General features: G+C 39.4%; 1 protein-coding gene across 3 annotated transcripts in view; it reads right to left on the bottom strand.

The window, feature by feature from the left end:
- Positions 1-18,276, bottom strand: part of ptbp3 (polypyrimidine tract binding protein 3) — a 118,943-nt gene that overhangs the window by 61,457 nt on the left and 39,210 nt on the right. For all 3 annotated transcript variants that reach the window (XM_060839309.1, XM_060839317.1, XM_060839327.1), the window contains one exon: positions 2,900-2,975. In XM_060839309.1, the coding sequence (XP_060695292.1) occupies positions 2,900-2,975 (76 nt within the window). The remainder of the gene's footprint in view (positions 1-2,899; positions 2,976-18,276) is intronic.

Here is an 18,276-nt window from a genome sequence, read left to right as displayed (position 1 = left end):
CCAAACTGTGGACGCTTTCTGGAGCTCAAAAAATAAGTGCTGAAGAAATGCAGTGGCCTCACAGCTTCTGAGCAGAGATGAAAGTTAATGTTTAGAGTCCAGTGACCCTTGGTGAGAAACGTTAACTCAGCATCTCTGCAGATGCTGTCAAGATGACCTTCACTTCTCCAGCACTTGCAAGGTTAAACAAATATACTACCCCTTGAATTAAGTTTAAACAAAGTTTTCTAAAGCATGTAAAATGATTCAACCTTCCAACTTTAACCATAATGCAAAGGTCATATTTGTTCTTTTTACGTTTTCTTAGATTAGATTCCCTACAGTGTGGAAATAGGCCCTTCGGCCCAACAAGTCCACATTGACTCAGACCCATTTCCTGGACTAATGCACCTAACACTATGGGCAATTTCGCATGGCCAATTCACCTAACCTGCACATCTTTAGACTGTGGGAAGAAACCGGAGCACCTGGAGAAAACCCACACAAACACGGGGCAAATGTGCAAACTCCGCACAGACAGTTGCCAGAGGCTGGAATTGAACGTGGGACCCTGGTGCTGTGAGGCAGCAGTGCTAATCAGTCTTTTTTGCAATTCACTGAACCATTTTGATAGTACAGTAATTCCTTATTTAGTCTTTTTTGCAAAATGGTTCAATGAATTGCAAAAAAAACTAAATAAGGAATTACTGTACTATCAGAAGGCAAGCTACTGAATGCAGGCAATGGAAATAAAGTAAGACGAGAGGTCCTGACACTGGAATATATATAGGAAGATTTGGTAAATAGCAGGTTGATAATTGGTCTGATGAATGGCAACTACTTTGGATGCCAAAGTTCAGCTTGATGACAACTTTGGTTCCAGGGTACAGCAACAGCTTGTGTGTATGCAAACAATAAAGTGAGAAGTCTTTAAATCTCTGGAAGAGGAAGTGGTGCCTATTCATTGAAAATGTCTAGTCTGAAGAAAGCCAGTTTATCTTCGCCTGCTTTAAGCTAGGCCCTTTACCCAATAACTTAGACTTAGCAGTTTTTTGACCTGCAAAGCGAAAATGAGACTGGAGAAACGAAAAAAAGTCCTGGCAAGCAAAATCATCAAATCCAGTGGATTGTGCTGTTGAATTGAGGTTCCCAGTTCCTTTCTCCCTTCTAGCCATAAAAGTGTTTTTTTGGTCTGTGCATGCAGACGTGTGCGTAGGTTTTTTTGGGGGGGGGGTTAAGAAGGGGTTACAATTTTAACTAGTACTGATAAAATGGAAGTTCGTAATTATTTTCCTATGATAATCCATCAATTTTTAATCAATGCTCAATACAGAAACCTGGTCCACATTTACAGTTAACTTATAAATATCTGGCAGGTAAACTAGGGACTCCACGTAAAGCCTTTAACTTTTGTGTGACTCCAGGAATAGTCAGGCCTGATTGCCTGTGCATGATGCATGAGCCACAAGTACTTAATTTCCATGAGCCTTTCTTGGTAATATCTTCTGTCTTCCATATATAGTTGGAGGAACTTGTTTTGCAGCACCAGGTATAGAAAAGAAACTTGCTACTGCCTGCCCTGGACACGGACAAAACCTGAAACCACCCTCTACAGTACTCAAAATTTTACAGATGCAAGAAATAATTTGAAAATTGACAACTATCAGAGTTGGAATGAATGTATCAGTAAGCAATGAACCAATTGGGCACTGCTGTTCTGTCGGATCTGTAAATCTAGCTAAAAATCATCAATCACGAGTGGCAAAGACCTGAATATCATTCTCCAGAGGCTAGACTGCTGGCAACCTAAGTACCTATTAGAATTTATTTTTAACTGAAACAATTTATACATGTTTTGTGCCTATGTTTAATATCAAATGAGAAACAGTGATAGCAAACTCAATTTTTTGATTTCTTGTCATCTCGGCTAGGAGTGGTGAATCATGTTGTCGTACAGTTCCATGCATATTCATATCCTTATATAGCTAATATTTTCAAGACTGTACTACCCAATGTTTTTTGTTTGCTGGTCAACACCCGTAGGACGTCTGAAGAAATCTAATCATGCTACCACCTGACATTCAAATAGCTGGGCTTTAAAATGAGACACTATACAGTAATTCAAAATCACATCAGCAATCTTTCCTGTTCCATAAACTTTCAACTACCACAAATGATGGTCTTTCCTCTCCATTGGTATATTATTTATAGTAATATTATTTGTTGTAAATAATAGAGTCTAGGGAGTCACCAGGACAGAGGAGTGAGAGCTACAGAGAGCACAAAAACATCCTACAATAGGGCAGGAGTGAAACACAAGCCCTTGAAAACCATTTTGGGTGTGCCAATTATTGACTGAGCCATTAAGCAAATAGCATGGAAGAAAATTAAAAAGTCACATTCAAGTCTCAATGGTAAATAAACAGTATTTCAATGCGATTTCCAATGCCCTAATACTCTAATTGGGAAAGATAGATAAACTTGGGCTCAAAGTTATGATTCATGAAATAATGAGGGGCAGATATGCAGAACGTAATATGGTTTTAACAAAGGGAAGTTTCAAAATTAAAATCAGGGCTCAGACCACTACACGTTGTGCAAGAACAAAAGATCAAAACCATAATGAATTACAGTATGCTTACAAATCAACACAATCCATTGCTCAAATTAATTTTTACAACTAAAAAGTCACCACAAAGTCAGAACTTTTCAAAGCACGGTGTTCACTTTTTCAGAATGTGCTATGCTCTAATTTATAATATCCAACAATACTGAACATGTTGCATTAGTTTCAGATTAGTCAAATAATAGCTTTAAGTACATTTAAAAATGTGTCAGTAAGTAATGAACTAAGTGTCACTTAGTTTCAGATATTCAAAATGCCATTACTAATCACATTTGATAGGCAAGTCACAAGTACCTGTAGCTGGAGTAGAATTGCTCATGGTAGATGGGCCGTTAACAATACCAGCAGAAAGAAGCTCGTCAGATCCCCGCTGGAAAACAAAATTCAAATACTTCAGTAATTTGACTCTTAACTCAGATTGGTGCAAAAATCATTGTTAACAAATATATAAAGTGGAACCAGATGTGTTTAATCAAAGTTTTTATTTTATATGCTCATGTGATATGGACACCACCAACATATAAATGCCCACTCCTAATTGCCTAGAAGTACTGAACAATTTACAGAATCTGCAATAAAATGTATGCCAAACAGGCAATAGCAGATTTCCTTCCCTAAAAAGTACATTAACAAACCACATGCATATCTAAGATCACATTGGGATCATGTTTGCTCAATGCTTGGAGTAAATGAAAATTGACAAAAGAAATTTATGAAGTTACCAACATTTTTCTGCAAGACTAAGAGTATCTCTTTGCAATCTTAGATAATCAATATCTTGACATTTTTATCCAAAACTACAATCGCCAAAAAAATACAATGCGCCCTCTAAGAATATACCTTTTGTCTCTCAACTGCACCACATTGCAAACAGGAGTATTCTGAAGACGAATTTACTTTCACAAGCAAACTTAAGAACATGGGCTGCTGAACAAGCATACCAACACAGGGCAGGCAACATCCAACAAATTCAAAATTTCAGTTAAATAAAAACTATTTACTATTTAACTATGACATTTCAATAAATGAAGAGACAGGATGAGTGGGAGAGTTAAAAAAATTAAACGGTTGTTCTCTTCTTCACAATCCCTGGCCTTGTATCCTTCCAACTTGGAAATGTAAAACCATGGTAATCTGATCACATTATCTTAACTTATATTGCCCTGCAAATAGACTATTTCGTTTTCCCTCTATCTGGGAGTGGCATTTGGTTTCAAATGTTTGTTCCTTCATAGCAGGAAGGCTGAAATGAGAAACTCCAAGCAAGAAGATCAATTATGAAGCTTAATGCTGCACATAGTAACAACTTGAGGAATAAGCACAAGGTTCCTTGAGGGACTTATAGTTAAGACTATCCTTGCTGACAGCTTGACGGTTCTAGATTTGATAACAGATAGAGGCTGGACATGGACACCTGGCTAATCAATCTATCCACTCTCCTTGATTTCATCAACCTATATGTAAGTTACCACTGACCAGAAACTCAACCGGACTCGCTAATAACAGAAGCTTGGAATACTGTGGCAAGTAACTCGCCCAATTCCCCGAAGTCTGACCGTACGAGGCACAAATCTCAAGTAAGATGGAATACACCTAACTTGCCTGGACAGGTGCAGCCTCAAGAAACTTGACACCATTCATGCCAAAGCAGCCCACTTGATTTGCACCATAACCTCAAACTGCCACTCCCTCCACCAATGCTTAGGTGCAGTGTTTACTACCAGATGCACTGCAAAACTTGACCATAAACCCTGCACAAACGCACAAGCATTTCCCTTTAGAATTACAAGGCCAGCAGATACACAGGAAGACCACCATCACATTCAAGTTCCCCTCCAAGCCATTCATCACTGAGTTGGAATTATATCACCATTTATTGCTGGGTCAAAATCTTAGCCTCCTCTCTAAGGCATTGTGGGTCAGATAGCATGTGTATTGTAGCAATTCTATAAGGCAGCGCACCCTACCTTCTCAAGGGCAGGTAGGGACAGGCAGCAAATGCTGGACAGCCAGAAAAGTCTACATCCCACAAGTTAAAAAAAAGTTTAATTTCAATTTCCAGTATCTGTAGTATTGTTAGTGTTATGAAAACATCTGGCTTTCATGACTATCAATCTCTTCAACCTAGTCTTCAACAAAACCTTCAAGCTATTTTAACTAATACCCATGTTTAAAGTTAGTCATTTGTTTCAACCACTTGTTAAAAACGTTATGATGCTGAGATTTCACTGAACCTTGAATGGGGCTGAGATGTTAAAGCATTAAGTTTGTTTTGCTGACACCTAAGAAAATTAGGATATCACAGAAGGGGAGGGTTTTTTTTCTCTCTTGCAGGGAAGATGTGACAACCTAAGGTGGCTGAGTGGTTAGCACTGCTGCCTCAGCACCAGGATCGATGCCAGCCTTGGGTGACTGTGTGGAATTTGCACATTCTCCCCGTGTCTGCGTGGGTTTCCTCCGGGTGCTCCGGTTTCCTCCCACAGTCCAAAGATGTGCAGGTCAGGTGAATTAGCCATGCTAAATTGTCCATAGTGTTAGGTGCATTAGTCAGAGGAAATGGGTCTGGGTTGGTGTGGACTTGTTGGGCCGAAGGGCCTGTTTCCACACTGTAGGGAGTCTCAACTAATCATGCAACTGTTTCAAGGAATAACCTAAATCGCTATACTTTGTTTTCGATAGCATGTGATTATGGGGAGTGGCAGGGGGTTGGCTCGTGGACATTACTGATGGCGATATAGGATTCTCTATAAAGGGGAACCGTTCCCTTGTTCAGAAAACCTCGCTGAGATGCTCCACAAGCATTGCGAAGTCTTAGGTGATACTCCTAAAGCTTGTACTTGCTATAATAATTTGTGGCTGTTCACATAAGTTGGAGTATTGCAGTTGTATCAAGCGTTTAAGAATCTCAAGAAAAAGAACATGACAGGGCTGAAGCAGGAAGCATGAATGGATACTAATTTACCTTCTGTTTCACTTCATTCCCATATGATCCATACTGAAGATGAAGAGACAACAAATGATTGGACAGAAGGGTTAAAACAAACCAAGGTTTCATCTGCGATTTATAAGTTCACATCAGCATTCTGGGTAATTATGTTTTTGTCTGCAGAGACCTCGGAGGCAGCCTACCCTCACAGTGGTTGTATGACCACGCAGCTGAGAGGGAACCTTGATGGGTATAAATAGCTGCAGCTACTAACCATCCCTAGTGGATACTGAGAAGCCTATGGCCAGCAGTCCTCCAGACTCACTGTCTAGTGCTGGTACAGCCACAATGTTATCAGTGAATAGAGTTCCATAATGTTGATTCAGCAACAAGGTAAGGCAACAAAAGCTGAACATCTCTTATGAAAGAAGGGTGCTCTACATTTGAGAGAAAATTGCCATTCTTGTTGCTTCAACAATGCCTCGAACATGTCCAACTCCACGACATGTCTCCAAATTTTTCCAATTGGAGATAATCTATTGTTCAAATTCTATATTTCCATCGTGTGCCTCCATCGAGTCCAGGTGCTCAAAACATTTCATCTATGACACTAAACTTCAAATTTCCACTGTATCTTGTTCCCTAAATTTTCAAGTGCTTTCATTTCACACCTAAAACTAATTAAGCCTATTCAATTGTTTAGACAGATAGCGCCTAAAACCCATTGCGGTATTTTTAGTTTGGTCAGAGCAGAACATAAATCCACAATTCAGTTCTAATTGATAATGCATCTAAAATATCTTGAGTTTGACCACTTTGAAAACTAAGAAACGTGCTATGATTCAGCAAAACATGGCATCCTGTTGCGTTCATACGACCAATTGCAGCAGAATAAGGAAAACTCAAAGCTGTATTTAACAATGCTCCATTCAAACTAACTTGGCCAAAACTGTCATACATTGTATTTCCAGTTTTATGAACGTCATAATAGTCGGGCAAAATTGATCTGCCAAATATATTAGAAACAAAAAAGGATTAACAACACTCCCACTACTCTGTGATTTAATTCAAAACTGAGCAACAATTCAAATTGTGCATAAGTGACAACATTCAGATGCACAAACATTTAAGAATTTAAAATATCCCTCACTTCATATCAGGCATTGCAATACTCAAGCTTAGACAGGGAGAGCAGGCAGGGAAGGTGGGAAAACAAACCAAGACCACTTCCATCACTGAGCTGCAGCATGCAGATGACTCTGCAAGTGCACACACTCAACAACTTTATCCTCATTATGAAATAACAGATCTTGCGATCTTAAAGAACAAGGAGAACTGAAGGAAACAGAAAAAGCAGAAGTTGCTTCTGAAGATATAATGATGCTTGATGATTTGGTGCTGTTGCCTTAAAAAAAAGTTTTTATTAGCCACTCCCACGAGGAGACACAGGTAATGCTACAAGTTGCAAAGATAACATCGCCCCAAGATGAGAGCAGGCTTTGTAGACCCATATGGAGGCAATTCAACCGTTGTTAGCAGATTGTCAAATCCAACTATGCAAAATTTGGAAACATTAACCTTGAAGCTGATGACAACTGAGCTCTTTATTCTCAAGTCATGTTTCATTCAACTGAATGATTAACTGGCCAGCTTGTGAAGTTCATTGTAAATTGCATGAGTAAGAAAGTTGGAGTTTTGAACTGAATTTGAAGATTTTTGTTCTACAATCCCGCTTATTTGATGGAAACTTGATAAAATATTTGATCAAATAAATGGAGCTGCAGGACAAACATCTTCAAATTCAGTCCAATACTCAAGAACAAAACAATGACATTTTTTGCAAAAAGAAAGTACCATGCCACAATCTGCAACAGCTGTGCAACTTGCAAAATTAAATCATTTGGGTGGACAGGGCATCCTCAATTCCTCCGTAAAGAAACACGATATCCTGACCAACGAGCAGGAACCTTTACCTTAAGAGTACCCAAACTGAAGCAGTATTGCAAAAGGTTCCAAACATGAACATCTTACAGATTCAGCTGGAAGATAAGCTCCAAGAATGACCAGTGCAAAAAACATCCATTGCATCAGACTGTCCGACCACTTCAAATGCCACCTTCAGCAGGGAATCAGAATCTATTATTGGACCTCAGAACCCAGGTAACCAGAATAGAAGTCATCCTCAATACAGAGAGAACGCGAAACTGTACTTAAACACATCTGTACATGAAATGTCACATGACAGAATAAACTAAAAAATACTTCCATGAAAATGCACATGAATAGAATCCAAGGCACAGAATAACAAAAATATATTTAACAGTTTAGTTGTGTCAACTAGCTATATGTGGTCTGTAACTTGAATTTTGCAACAGTCTTCTGGAAGTTGCTAACTGGCAGATTAGACTTCAACAGCCTCAAGAACATTTCAATTAATCAAGGTTTTCATTCACGCTCATTCATTCCCTTAATGCAACTTAGCCTGCCATTAAAATATTAAGAAGAAAAAAGCTTTGTGATCAGAATTCATGACTTGTTTGAAACATTTTTAAGCCAACTGGAACATGCTTTATACTCCACTCAGCATAAACTTATTGATGCAAAGTTTGATGTTCAATTGCAGAAGAATGAACAGCCCTTTCAACAGGAATAGAACTTAAACTGTCAGCTAAATACACCATCTTTTGCAAGTATTTCTGATAAGTATTTAAGGGAAATTCAGCTGAATATGGACCCACAAAAAGTTTAAGCACTTTTCATAGATTACTGAATATACCAGATTATTCCACTTCATTTAACTTACCTAGCATTATCTTTTAAGACAGTTCTCATTTTACATTGTTACTACGGAACAATGTGCCGGCATTGTTCTAACATGGCTGGACTTGTAACTCAGAGGCCCAGGCGGCACGGGCTCAAATCTCACCATGGTAGCTGATGACATTTTTTTTTAGTGCTGCAGTACTAGTGTCTACTCCTGAACAAGGTGGTCCAGGTTCAAGGCCTACCTACCAGAGGCAAGTTCGAACATGTCGACTGAAAAGAATATGACACCTTGTGACACAGCTGAAACATTGTTACCTCTATGCCAGACATTCTGGGTTTAAGTCAAACGCCAAGAAAGCAGTGCCCACGATGAAATTTAGTAGGCTGATAATCAACTCAGGATTTCTTCCACCCCCTCCCCACAATTCCCCAAATGAAGGAGCAAGACAGAGCAATAGAGTCATACATAGAGAGATACAAACAAAATTGTGACTTGCTGTTAAAGTTACATGGAAAGCTGGGAATAATAAATCATTTGGTTCAGAGCTCTCTTCCAAATGTTCACCTTTATCACATTTTAAACAAACCCAGAACTTTGACTTTTATTATGTAATAATGATAAGCTAATAGATACAATGGGTGTTTTTGTTTTAACATGGTTAACACTAATTCTATTAATTTCTGTTGTCTTTATTTTCTTAACATGGAAGTTCAGGGTTCCTTTTCCATTAACATTTAAGGTACACTTTGTGTCTTTGGTGTGTGTGTGTCAAAAAACTTCACATCTAGTGCAATACTTGACAAAAGCTGAGACACAGCTGAATTTAGTAGAAAGGACACAAAAAGTCAAGAGTGGGTTCAGGGCCAGGAGGAGTGAGATTGAAGAATCTCAACAGTCAACAGCCCCCTGTAGTATCTTAAATTGCATGAGCCAAGCTGCTCTAAGAAGATTACATGGAATAATCTTACCATGAGTGAAAAAGAACAGCCTCATGTAATGCTGCACAGAGTGAACACTATACAGTATTTTTATTAAATGATTCTTTGATCATGAGCAACACTGCTCACAGCAAGATGAGCAATCTTGCTCATGCAATATGCAATTAGCCAATCAATAAGCCAAATACAGCATCCAAGGCCAGTTATCACAGAAAGGTAATTTGCATACAGCTAAGCCTAACATACATGACAAGTTCAAATATCACTTGTTACAGACTAGATCAAACCCCCATCAATACATATTGAGATAGCTTTAAAATAAGAAAATGTTATGGCCGAGACTAAGTCTAAGGTATTGTGCTCCAGATGCAATTCAATTGGTCAACTATGCAACTTTAAAACAATTTTTACAGTAGTTAAATAGACAAAAAGAACTGGCTTAACTATTGAAATGCTTAATGTTATATATTAATCATTAATTAACTGTTCCAATATAGTAACTTCCCATAATCATACCCCTGGCAAAGGCAAATTCAGTAAAACAGATTTTCTTTCATACAATTCTAGCAGCAGGGAAGAGAACCCCAAATTGTCACTGTGACAGAGAGGAATAAGAGCTTCTACATCCAGCTTCAAGTCTTCAGCAACTGCACAAAACTACAGCTAAAACGGAAACCAAAACCCTGGTTCAATGGGAGCTTGACCCTATCCATTCAAGCTGATTCTATTGTTACACTTTTTAAAAACCCAAGGCTGCACAAGCTACTTACTTTATTGGCGTTGAGCATAACACTCAGCACTTCTGTCTTAACTTTGCTTCATCAAGAAATAGAATAAAAGACAACACTTAAAGCCATAGTATCACATAACCTGGTAAAATCTAGCTTTCAAGATCAAAACAGACATCACAAATTGGCAATCAAACATCACTTCTTAAAGTGACCTGAAATTATGTTCAGATGCACTTGGCATTTACTTTAAGGTACGCACCATCAACAGAGCAATGTCAGCACCAAGCAAAACAGGGAATTCAGTTTCTTTTGTCCAAAGCTATCAAGAGCATGGTATGAGCAGTGACAGGCAACATGAAAAGCATTTGGAGTTCAAAAAAAAACAGCAAGATTAGAGCTTAATTAACTTATTCAAAAATGATATTAAAGAATAATAGCCAATCATTTACATAAACACAGATCCTACAATATATTGATTCAGCTATATACAAGTACGCATATAAAAATAATTCCAAATCAATTACTATTTTCAAACTTACAATACCTGTCTTTTGTTTCTGTTACAAATTTTACTAAAATGCTCCAACAATGATGGCACCACGGGAAACAAAATAGCTGTATTAATACCAGATTTAGCAGACACATGTTGCATATCCCAAGAGAGAATACCTGTCAGAGTTGATAACAGCATTTAGTAGCTTATCAGTCATCCAAAAGGGGAAGTAAAGCATACAAGAAATCCCAACTGAGGCAAATTAACAAACAGATGAAAACAATTTAAAGTGAAGACAAAAGGCCAAAGGAAAACAAAGTATATGTGGGTTAAGTCAATAGGAAGTTTCAGAAGTTTATTGTGTAAAGAAAGAAAATTAACCTTACTTGGTACGCCTGTCAATTGACTATGCAACCAAATACACCAGCTCAAAAGATGTAAGCATCATGGAGATCTTGCCTCAAAAGACTGATTGGTTGTCACCCTAGAAACAAACTCTCTCCAGAAGACTGCGACAGCTGCAGGATAAGCTACTGTTGTGCCCAGCATCAAACTCGGGGAGGTTCATTGTCTCGTGCATCAATTATTGAGAGGCTCTCGCACAGCAGCAGTAAGGAGACACTACCAGTGTCCTCACCCAAACAGATTCAAAGATGTGCTTTAAATAGAAGGTTAGTTGAAACCAAACAAGTTTCTTCTTTACCATTTTGCACTATTTGTTTTCAAAACTGCATAGTAATAAAGGGCACACACAAATGAAAAACAGCTTCTGTGTTCTATATTGCAAAAATCAGTAGTAACTTGGAAAAACAGTTTTCAAGGGCACTTAACTAAAAATACAACAGGAAAGTAAATATTCATTTCTGTAAAAGAAGGTCAGACACATTACAAACACTTCCTGAGCAGATGGAGCTTCTGGTCCAAAAGGTAGAAACATTACCTCGATGTTCCAAGAGCCCAGAGTAGGTCGTTGTATACTTGTTACTCCGTTATCTGCTTCCCACAAATTCTTCAAGCCTCTCTGATTACAACTGCATTTCAACATTAAATGCTCCACACATTATCTTATCAGGTTTTGTTCATTTAAGGGTAAAGTCATAAAACCAAAATTTACTTAATTCACAAGCCTACCTAGACTCTGAAAAAGCTCGTCTCATCTCTGCAAAAGACCATTACTGACTGATGAAAATACATTTATTTAAAAACCAGGGTGGCGAATACTAGTAATCCTTGCCCTTTTGCAAATCACCCCAGATAAAAGTCAAATGCTAAGCTTTGAAGCCATGGTCAACAGAAACTGTGCATCTTTTGGGGTAACTCTTAAGTGCCAGAACCTTGAGAGACAATGACCATTTAACAGGAAATCATTGAGGAGAGTGCCCACTTCAAGGGGTAAAATTAAGCCAAGCATCTTATCCTCAGTCATACTGTTCAAATTAAACACAAGCATCAAAGTGCAGGACTATGGAAATATGAGCAGAAGATTTGCCATTAAGCAGATTACCACTGCTCATATTTATTGTGCTGTCAGATGAAGGCGTTGGCAGATCTTAGAATTTCCTTTTAACAAAAAAAAACACATTCATACCAGCAGAAAAGAATGTGAAATTAGATGACAAATCAGAACAGCCATGATCTTAGTTCATGGCAGAGCTGGCTCAAGGGTCCCTATGACCCACTCCTGCTCCTAACCCCCTTGTATATAGAGAACGCAATAGCCTGGTATTTACAGCCTAAATTATCCTGATGAATTCAACAGTACAGCAGTAATACAAATACTTAGCTCTACGTAAGAGTTTTAAAATATTCTTCTGTTTGAATGTATACAAGTTGCAGGCCTCACCATACTTTTATATCATTTTTGAATTTTATGGCTAATGAGAAGCAACCATTACGAATTAGAAGTGTGGAACATTCAAACAAATCAAAACAACAAAATAATTTTATACATGTGTCAACTACAAGACAAGACATTTAACTTAAAGATCTCAATTAACAAGCAGCATAGCAAATGTGTTTGCCTGCATTGCAATAACCCAATTGTGTGGTTTTACTAACCATGAATCCATATATTAATTTACTCTCCTCCAATAATTCAACAGCATCTTCTCAAAGCAGAATCAAGTTAGAGTGGATAGACCAATTAACAATTCAGTAATCAAATAAGATGAAGTCATAATAATAAAAAAAAAACTGCTTGCATTGTGTTCTTAAGAAAAACACTGCTCTTGGGATTGCCTCAGAGGCCACAGTTTCTCAGCAGAGTAGCAAGGAGTATTTCTGTGCGCTGGAGTCAGGCATACACTTGAGGCCAAGGAGACAAATATCTTTCTGACTTTGGTTGTGCTAAACTCATTGTGAAAGTGTGCTGTACAAGGTTAAAAGTTCAAAGTAGACCACTTCTATACTAACTGTCCCCAACTTAATGAGCACAAAAATTTCAAATGTATTTAACTGGTCAGCAACATTAGAGATGGCAACAGTGACTATGCATGGTTGTTTCAATTAACTATGGCTGTCAACAGCTTTCCATCATTTGGTGTAGACATCATGTATACAGTTACACTATAGATCAGAGTGTCATATTATTTTCAGACAATAAATAATTTACTATTCACGACTGGGAAACCTGGCAGTAATTCAGAATCTTGATGGACAACATAATACACAAATTTGAGCTAAAGGGTAATGAAGAGTTTGAACATTGACAAGAAATAAAGTTGGTGTGATTATTGCCCATTGATTTAAATCACCAGCTCACTTTAGACATCATAAAAAAGATGGCTAACTATGAATCATACATAATTAGAGGGCATTTTCACCACCACCCGACCCCCAATATGCCCAATGCATCACTGAAATTGCATACTGAAAACTGGAAATCTCTATTGTCTTGTTATAGCGGAGCAAAGAATGTGGACAGAGGAGTTGCGGGAAGATGGGCAAGAGAATGCCACAGAATGTACAGTGACATAATGCATGCTTAAGAGTAATGTAGATATAAGCAAGTCATTTGTAAACTACAGTTGTTGCTATGGAGATGACAATGCATCTCATCATAAGTCGCAGATGTGAATCAGCTCTTTCCCAAGTAGTAAATGCCACATTAACTGACTTGTTCTTCAAAATTATTGCATAAGTGTCTGAGGATTAATGAAGTTACTAAGATTGAATAAAACAGAATCAAAGATTTCCTGTGTAGACAATAAAAAAAATGCACTTCATTAAACACAATGCTGCAACAAGGATAACAGCATGTCGAAAGGTTGCTGGTCAGGCAGAACTTTAGGCTGACAATGTCAAATGTTATAGTATTACGCTTAGCCTTCAGGGAGCAATGTTTTGAGACATGTCTAAAATTTTCTGCCCTGATTTTTAAATGTAATTTTCAGGATACATGTGTCCTAATACTATAACATTCACTGCCCAGTCTTAATTGCCCTCAAGGCGGCATCAGAGAGCCGCGTTCTTGAATTGTAGGCCATGTGGTGTTGGCACAACTATCTTGTCAAGGATTCAATCTTCTAACTCTAAGTGTGGAAGAACACCACCACAATCGCAGGATTATGTATGGCTTGGAGATAAATTTGCAGATGGTGTTGTTCCTATATACCTGCTGTCTTTGTCGTTCGTGGAGATAAAAGGTCATAGGTGTGGTAGATTGTCAGAAGCATTGATGAATTTTTGCAGTGTATTTTGTAAATGTCACGAGTCAAATAGAGGGAGTAAACGTTAAACCGGTTAGATAGAGTGCCAATCAAGTGTGTATTTGTTTTTAAAATCTGAGTAGTGTGTTTTGGAGCTGCACTTATCTCAGCAATGGCACATATTCCACTACACTGCTGACCTGCACCTGTTAACATTATTCAAAGCCTGACCAATTTTTTCTTCATTTTGTTGGATGCGGGTGTCGGTGGATGGCCAACATTACCCATTCCTAGGTGCCTCTGACATGGTGGTAGTGAGGTGCTGTCTTGAACCGCTGCAGTCCACTTGCAGTGGTTGACCCACTTTGCCCTTAGAGGGGGAAATTCCCAGGTTTTGACCCAGCAATAGTGAAGGAATACCAATAGATTTCCAAGTCTGGACAGTAAGTGGCTTAGAGGTGAATTTGAAGGTAGTGGTATGCCCATATCAACTGCCTTTGTCCTAGATGGAACTGGCTGTGGGTTTGGAGTGCTGTTTGAGGTTCGGTGTTGAATTTCAGTGCATCTTGTAGTTAGTACACACTGCTGCTGAGTCCCGGTGGTAGAGGGAGTGACACTCAAGGATATAAGTGGGTCAATTTGTCCTGGATAGTACTAAGCTTGCGTGTATTGGAATCACACTCATCTAGTCAAGTGGGGATGAATCCATCACATTCCTCACTTGTGCCTTGTAGATGGTGGATGGGTATTGGGAAGTCAAACGAGGAGTTACTCCCTGCAGTATTCCTAGCCCATGACTTGCTCTTGTAGCCACTGCAATTATGTGGTGAGTCCAGTTGAGATTCTGATCAATGATAATTCCCAGGATGTTCTTCGTGGAGGATTCAACACCATTGCATGTCAAGAGGCGGTAGTTAGACTCTTATTGGTGACGGTTACAGTCTGGCTTTTGTGTGGTGCAAATGTTACTTGCCACTTGACAGCTGAGGCCTGCATTTTACCCACATCTTGCTGCATTTGGACACTGACTGCTTCATGGTTGCAAATGGTACTGAACACTCTGCAGTCATCAGCAAACATTCCCACTTTGGTTCTCATGATGGAGGCATTGATGAAGCAGTTCAAGGTAGTTGGGCTCAGGGACACTATTTTGATTAAGTACTGCAGTAGAGATGACAGACCTCCACCAATCAGGACCATCTTCCAATGTGTCAGACATGACTCATACCACCTGAAAATTTGCCTCCTGGTACCCAGTGATGCCAGTTTTGCTCAGGCTCTGATGCCACATAGTTGAATGAAGCTTTAATGTCGAGGGCAGTCACTCTCACCTCACCTCTGGAACTCCGCTCTTTTGTCCATGTCTGAACCAAGGCTGTAATGAGGTCAGGAACTGAGTGGCCCTGGCAGAACCCAAACTGGATGTCACTGAGCAGGTCATTGCTGAGCACCTGCTGCTTGATAGCACTGCTGATGACATCTTCCATCGCTTTACTGACAATTGATGGGGCAGTAATTGGCCATATTGGATTTGTCCAACTTTTCTGCACACAGGACATAGCTGGGCAGTTTCCACATTGGCCAGTTGATGCCAGAGTCCTAATTATACTAGAACAGCTTGGCTAGGCGAATCACAAGCTCCGAGAAACAAGTCTTCAGTATTATTGCCTGAATGTTGTCAGGGTCCATAGCCTTCGCAGTATCCAGTGCTCTCAAGCATTTCTTGATACCATGTGAAGTGAACTGAATTGCCTGAAGACTGGTATGTGAAAGACTAAGGACCACTGGAGGAAGCAGAGATGGATCATCCACTGAACACTTCTGGTTGAAGATTGCTACAAAAGCTTCAACCTTACCTTTTGAATTCACGTGCTGGGCTCTTCCATCATTGAGGATGGGGATATTTGTGGAGCCTCCTCCAGTGGGGATAATTGTCCACCACCATTCACACCTGGACGTGGCACAACTGCAGAGCTTCAATCTGATCTGCTGGACGTGGCTTCACTTTGCTACTTATCCTGCTTAGCATGCAGGGATTTCGGTTTGGTGGCTTTACCCATTCGTTTACTTTTCTTGAGATGCTTACACACTTGATGTAAATGCAATATGCAAACTTCTGTGAACAGCCAAAATTTATTAAGTACACACAAGCTGTGGAGGAACCCTTAACACTCTTTGCAATGCTTGCGAAGCCATGTCAAAGGATCTTTGAACAAAGGGATAGTCCTATACACAGTTAGTAACGCCCACAAGACAACCCCCAGCCATTCCCCTCCCAGTCACATGCCACGCAAGACACATTGTTATCACGTGTCCAGAAACAACATAATGTAAATCATCCCTTAATAGCCAGATCTGTTGTGAATTTTTTTTTTTTAAAAACTGCAGGGAGTAGTCAGAACTTAAATTGCAATGTTTTTATTGATTTCTGAATAGGGTTGGACAAAGTAATTCTTTTACTCTGAATAATTAGGAAATGGCTCTGAATGTCAAGGGATTCTACCTATAAAAAATAGGCATTCTACCTATAAAAGAGACATACCACCATTCTCCCAGGGCATCCAATTTCTTACAGGTCACTTGAGCAAATTAACCTCTTAACATCTCATTCCCTCCTTTTATCATTCATGATAACCAACTAAAAGCACTTCCAGTTTATTCATAAGAATCTGACAGCCAGTATTTAAGTTATGACACAAGGTATACAACGATTATAACAAAGGTTAGTCATCAATGTTGTAGGTAGGATACCCAGAATCCTCCAACATGGAAAAAAGTGTCCATTGGTAAAGTTCTTAAATTCACAGTCCTCAGTGACCATTCCATCCCCTCTAAGTTGGTGGAAACAAGCCAGTTATCCAAAAACTCCTTCAGTAAACTCCAACCTGAAAACAAAATCCAGTCTGTCCTTGCACACCACTCCATGGAAAAATCTAAAATTATTGCAGAAGGGCAGTTAAATACATAGCAAAACTGATGAGACTTCCATTTTTACGAGATGCTTCAGACAGAGGATACCAGCACATCTGAGCATGAAGTGCAGTAGCGCCAGCTGCAGCAGCAGCAGGCTAGGTGAACACAGCATTCTTTGCTGCTTCTGCTCCCACTCTGCTGTCAAACGTAACAAAACCAACTGGCTGTGAAGATGTTAGCAAACAATAACCCTGTGCCACTTATTAAATCTAACTCCATATTAAATCTAACTTCAGATATAGTTCAAAGACCTGACATTAATGACCTAATTTGTTTTTTTCAAAGTTTCACGATAGGCATCTTTAATTAGAATGTGGGGTTACTGACAAAATGACTGTTTATTTTATTTGGGAAGTTAAATTTACAAACAGTCAGAAATAGTGGTTACAGACCTGTATCTACACACCAAGATAAAAACTGCTGCCACCTCTGCTGGGTTTGTCCTGCCAGCAAGACAGGATATATCAAGGGTTGATGGTATCTGGAACATAGCCATACTTGCAGAATCATTCCTTACAGTCTATGTCATGCTGTTGTTTGACTAGCTTGAGAGACAACCCTCTGAATTTGGGCAAAACACCCCAGATTGTACTAAGTAGGACTTGGCAGAATTGGCAGGGGTTCAAAGATAAAGAGCAAAGAAAATTACAGCCCAGGAGCAGGCCCTTCGGCCTTCCAAGCCTGAGCCGATCCAAATCTACTATCTAAACGTTGCCCAATTCCTAAGCATCTGTATCCCTCTGCTCCCCACCTAATCCTGCATCTATCCAGATGCACCTTAAATGAATCTACCACACCTGCCTCTACCAGCAATGCATTCCAGGCATCTGCCACCCTCTAAAGTACTTTCCACCTCTCACCTTGAGTGTGTGATTTCTTGTTATTGAATCCTTCACCCTGGGAAAAAAACGTCTCTATCTACCCTGTCTATGCCCTCCTTGATTTTGTAGACCTCAATCAAGTCCCCCCTCAATCTCCTTTTTCCAAAGGAAAACAAACCTAACCTCCTCAACCTCACTTCACAGCTAGCACCTTTCATACCAGGCAACATCCTGGTAAACCTTCTCTGCACCCTCTCCAAAGCGCCCACACCCTTTTGGTGAAGTGGCGACCACGGTGGCTCAGTGGTTAGCACTGCTGCCTCACAGCGCCATGGACCTGGGTTAGATTCCAGCCTTGGGTAACTGTGTGTGGAG

Source organism: Hemiscyllium ocellatum, chromosome 2, assembly GCF_020745735.1.
Source record: "Hemiscyllium ocellatum isolate sHemOce1 chromosome 2, sHemOce1.pat.X.cur, whole genome shotgun sequence".
Taxonomy (NCBI): Eukaryota; Metazoa; Chordata; class Chondrichthyes; order Orectolobiformes; family Hemiscylliidae; genus Hemiscyllium; species Hemiscyllium ocellatum.
This window is presented reverse-complemented; position numbering and strand designations above follow the sequence as displayed.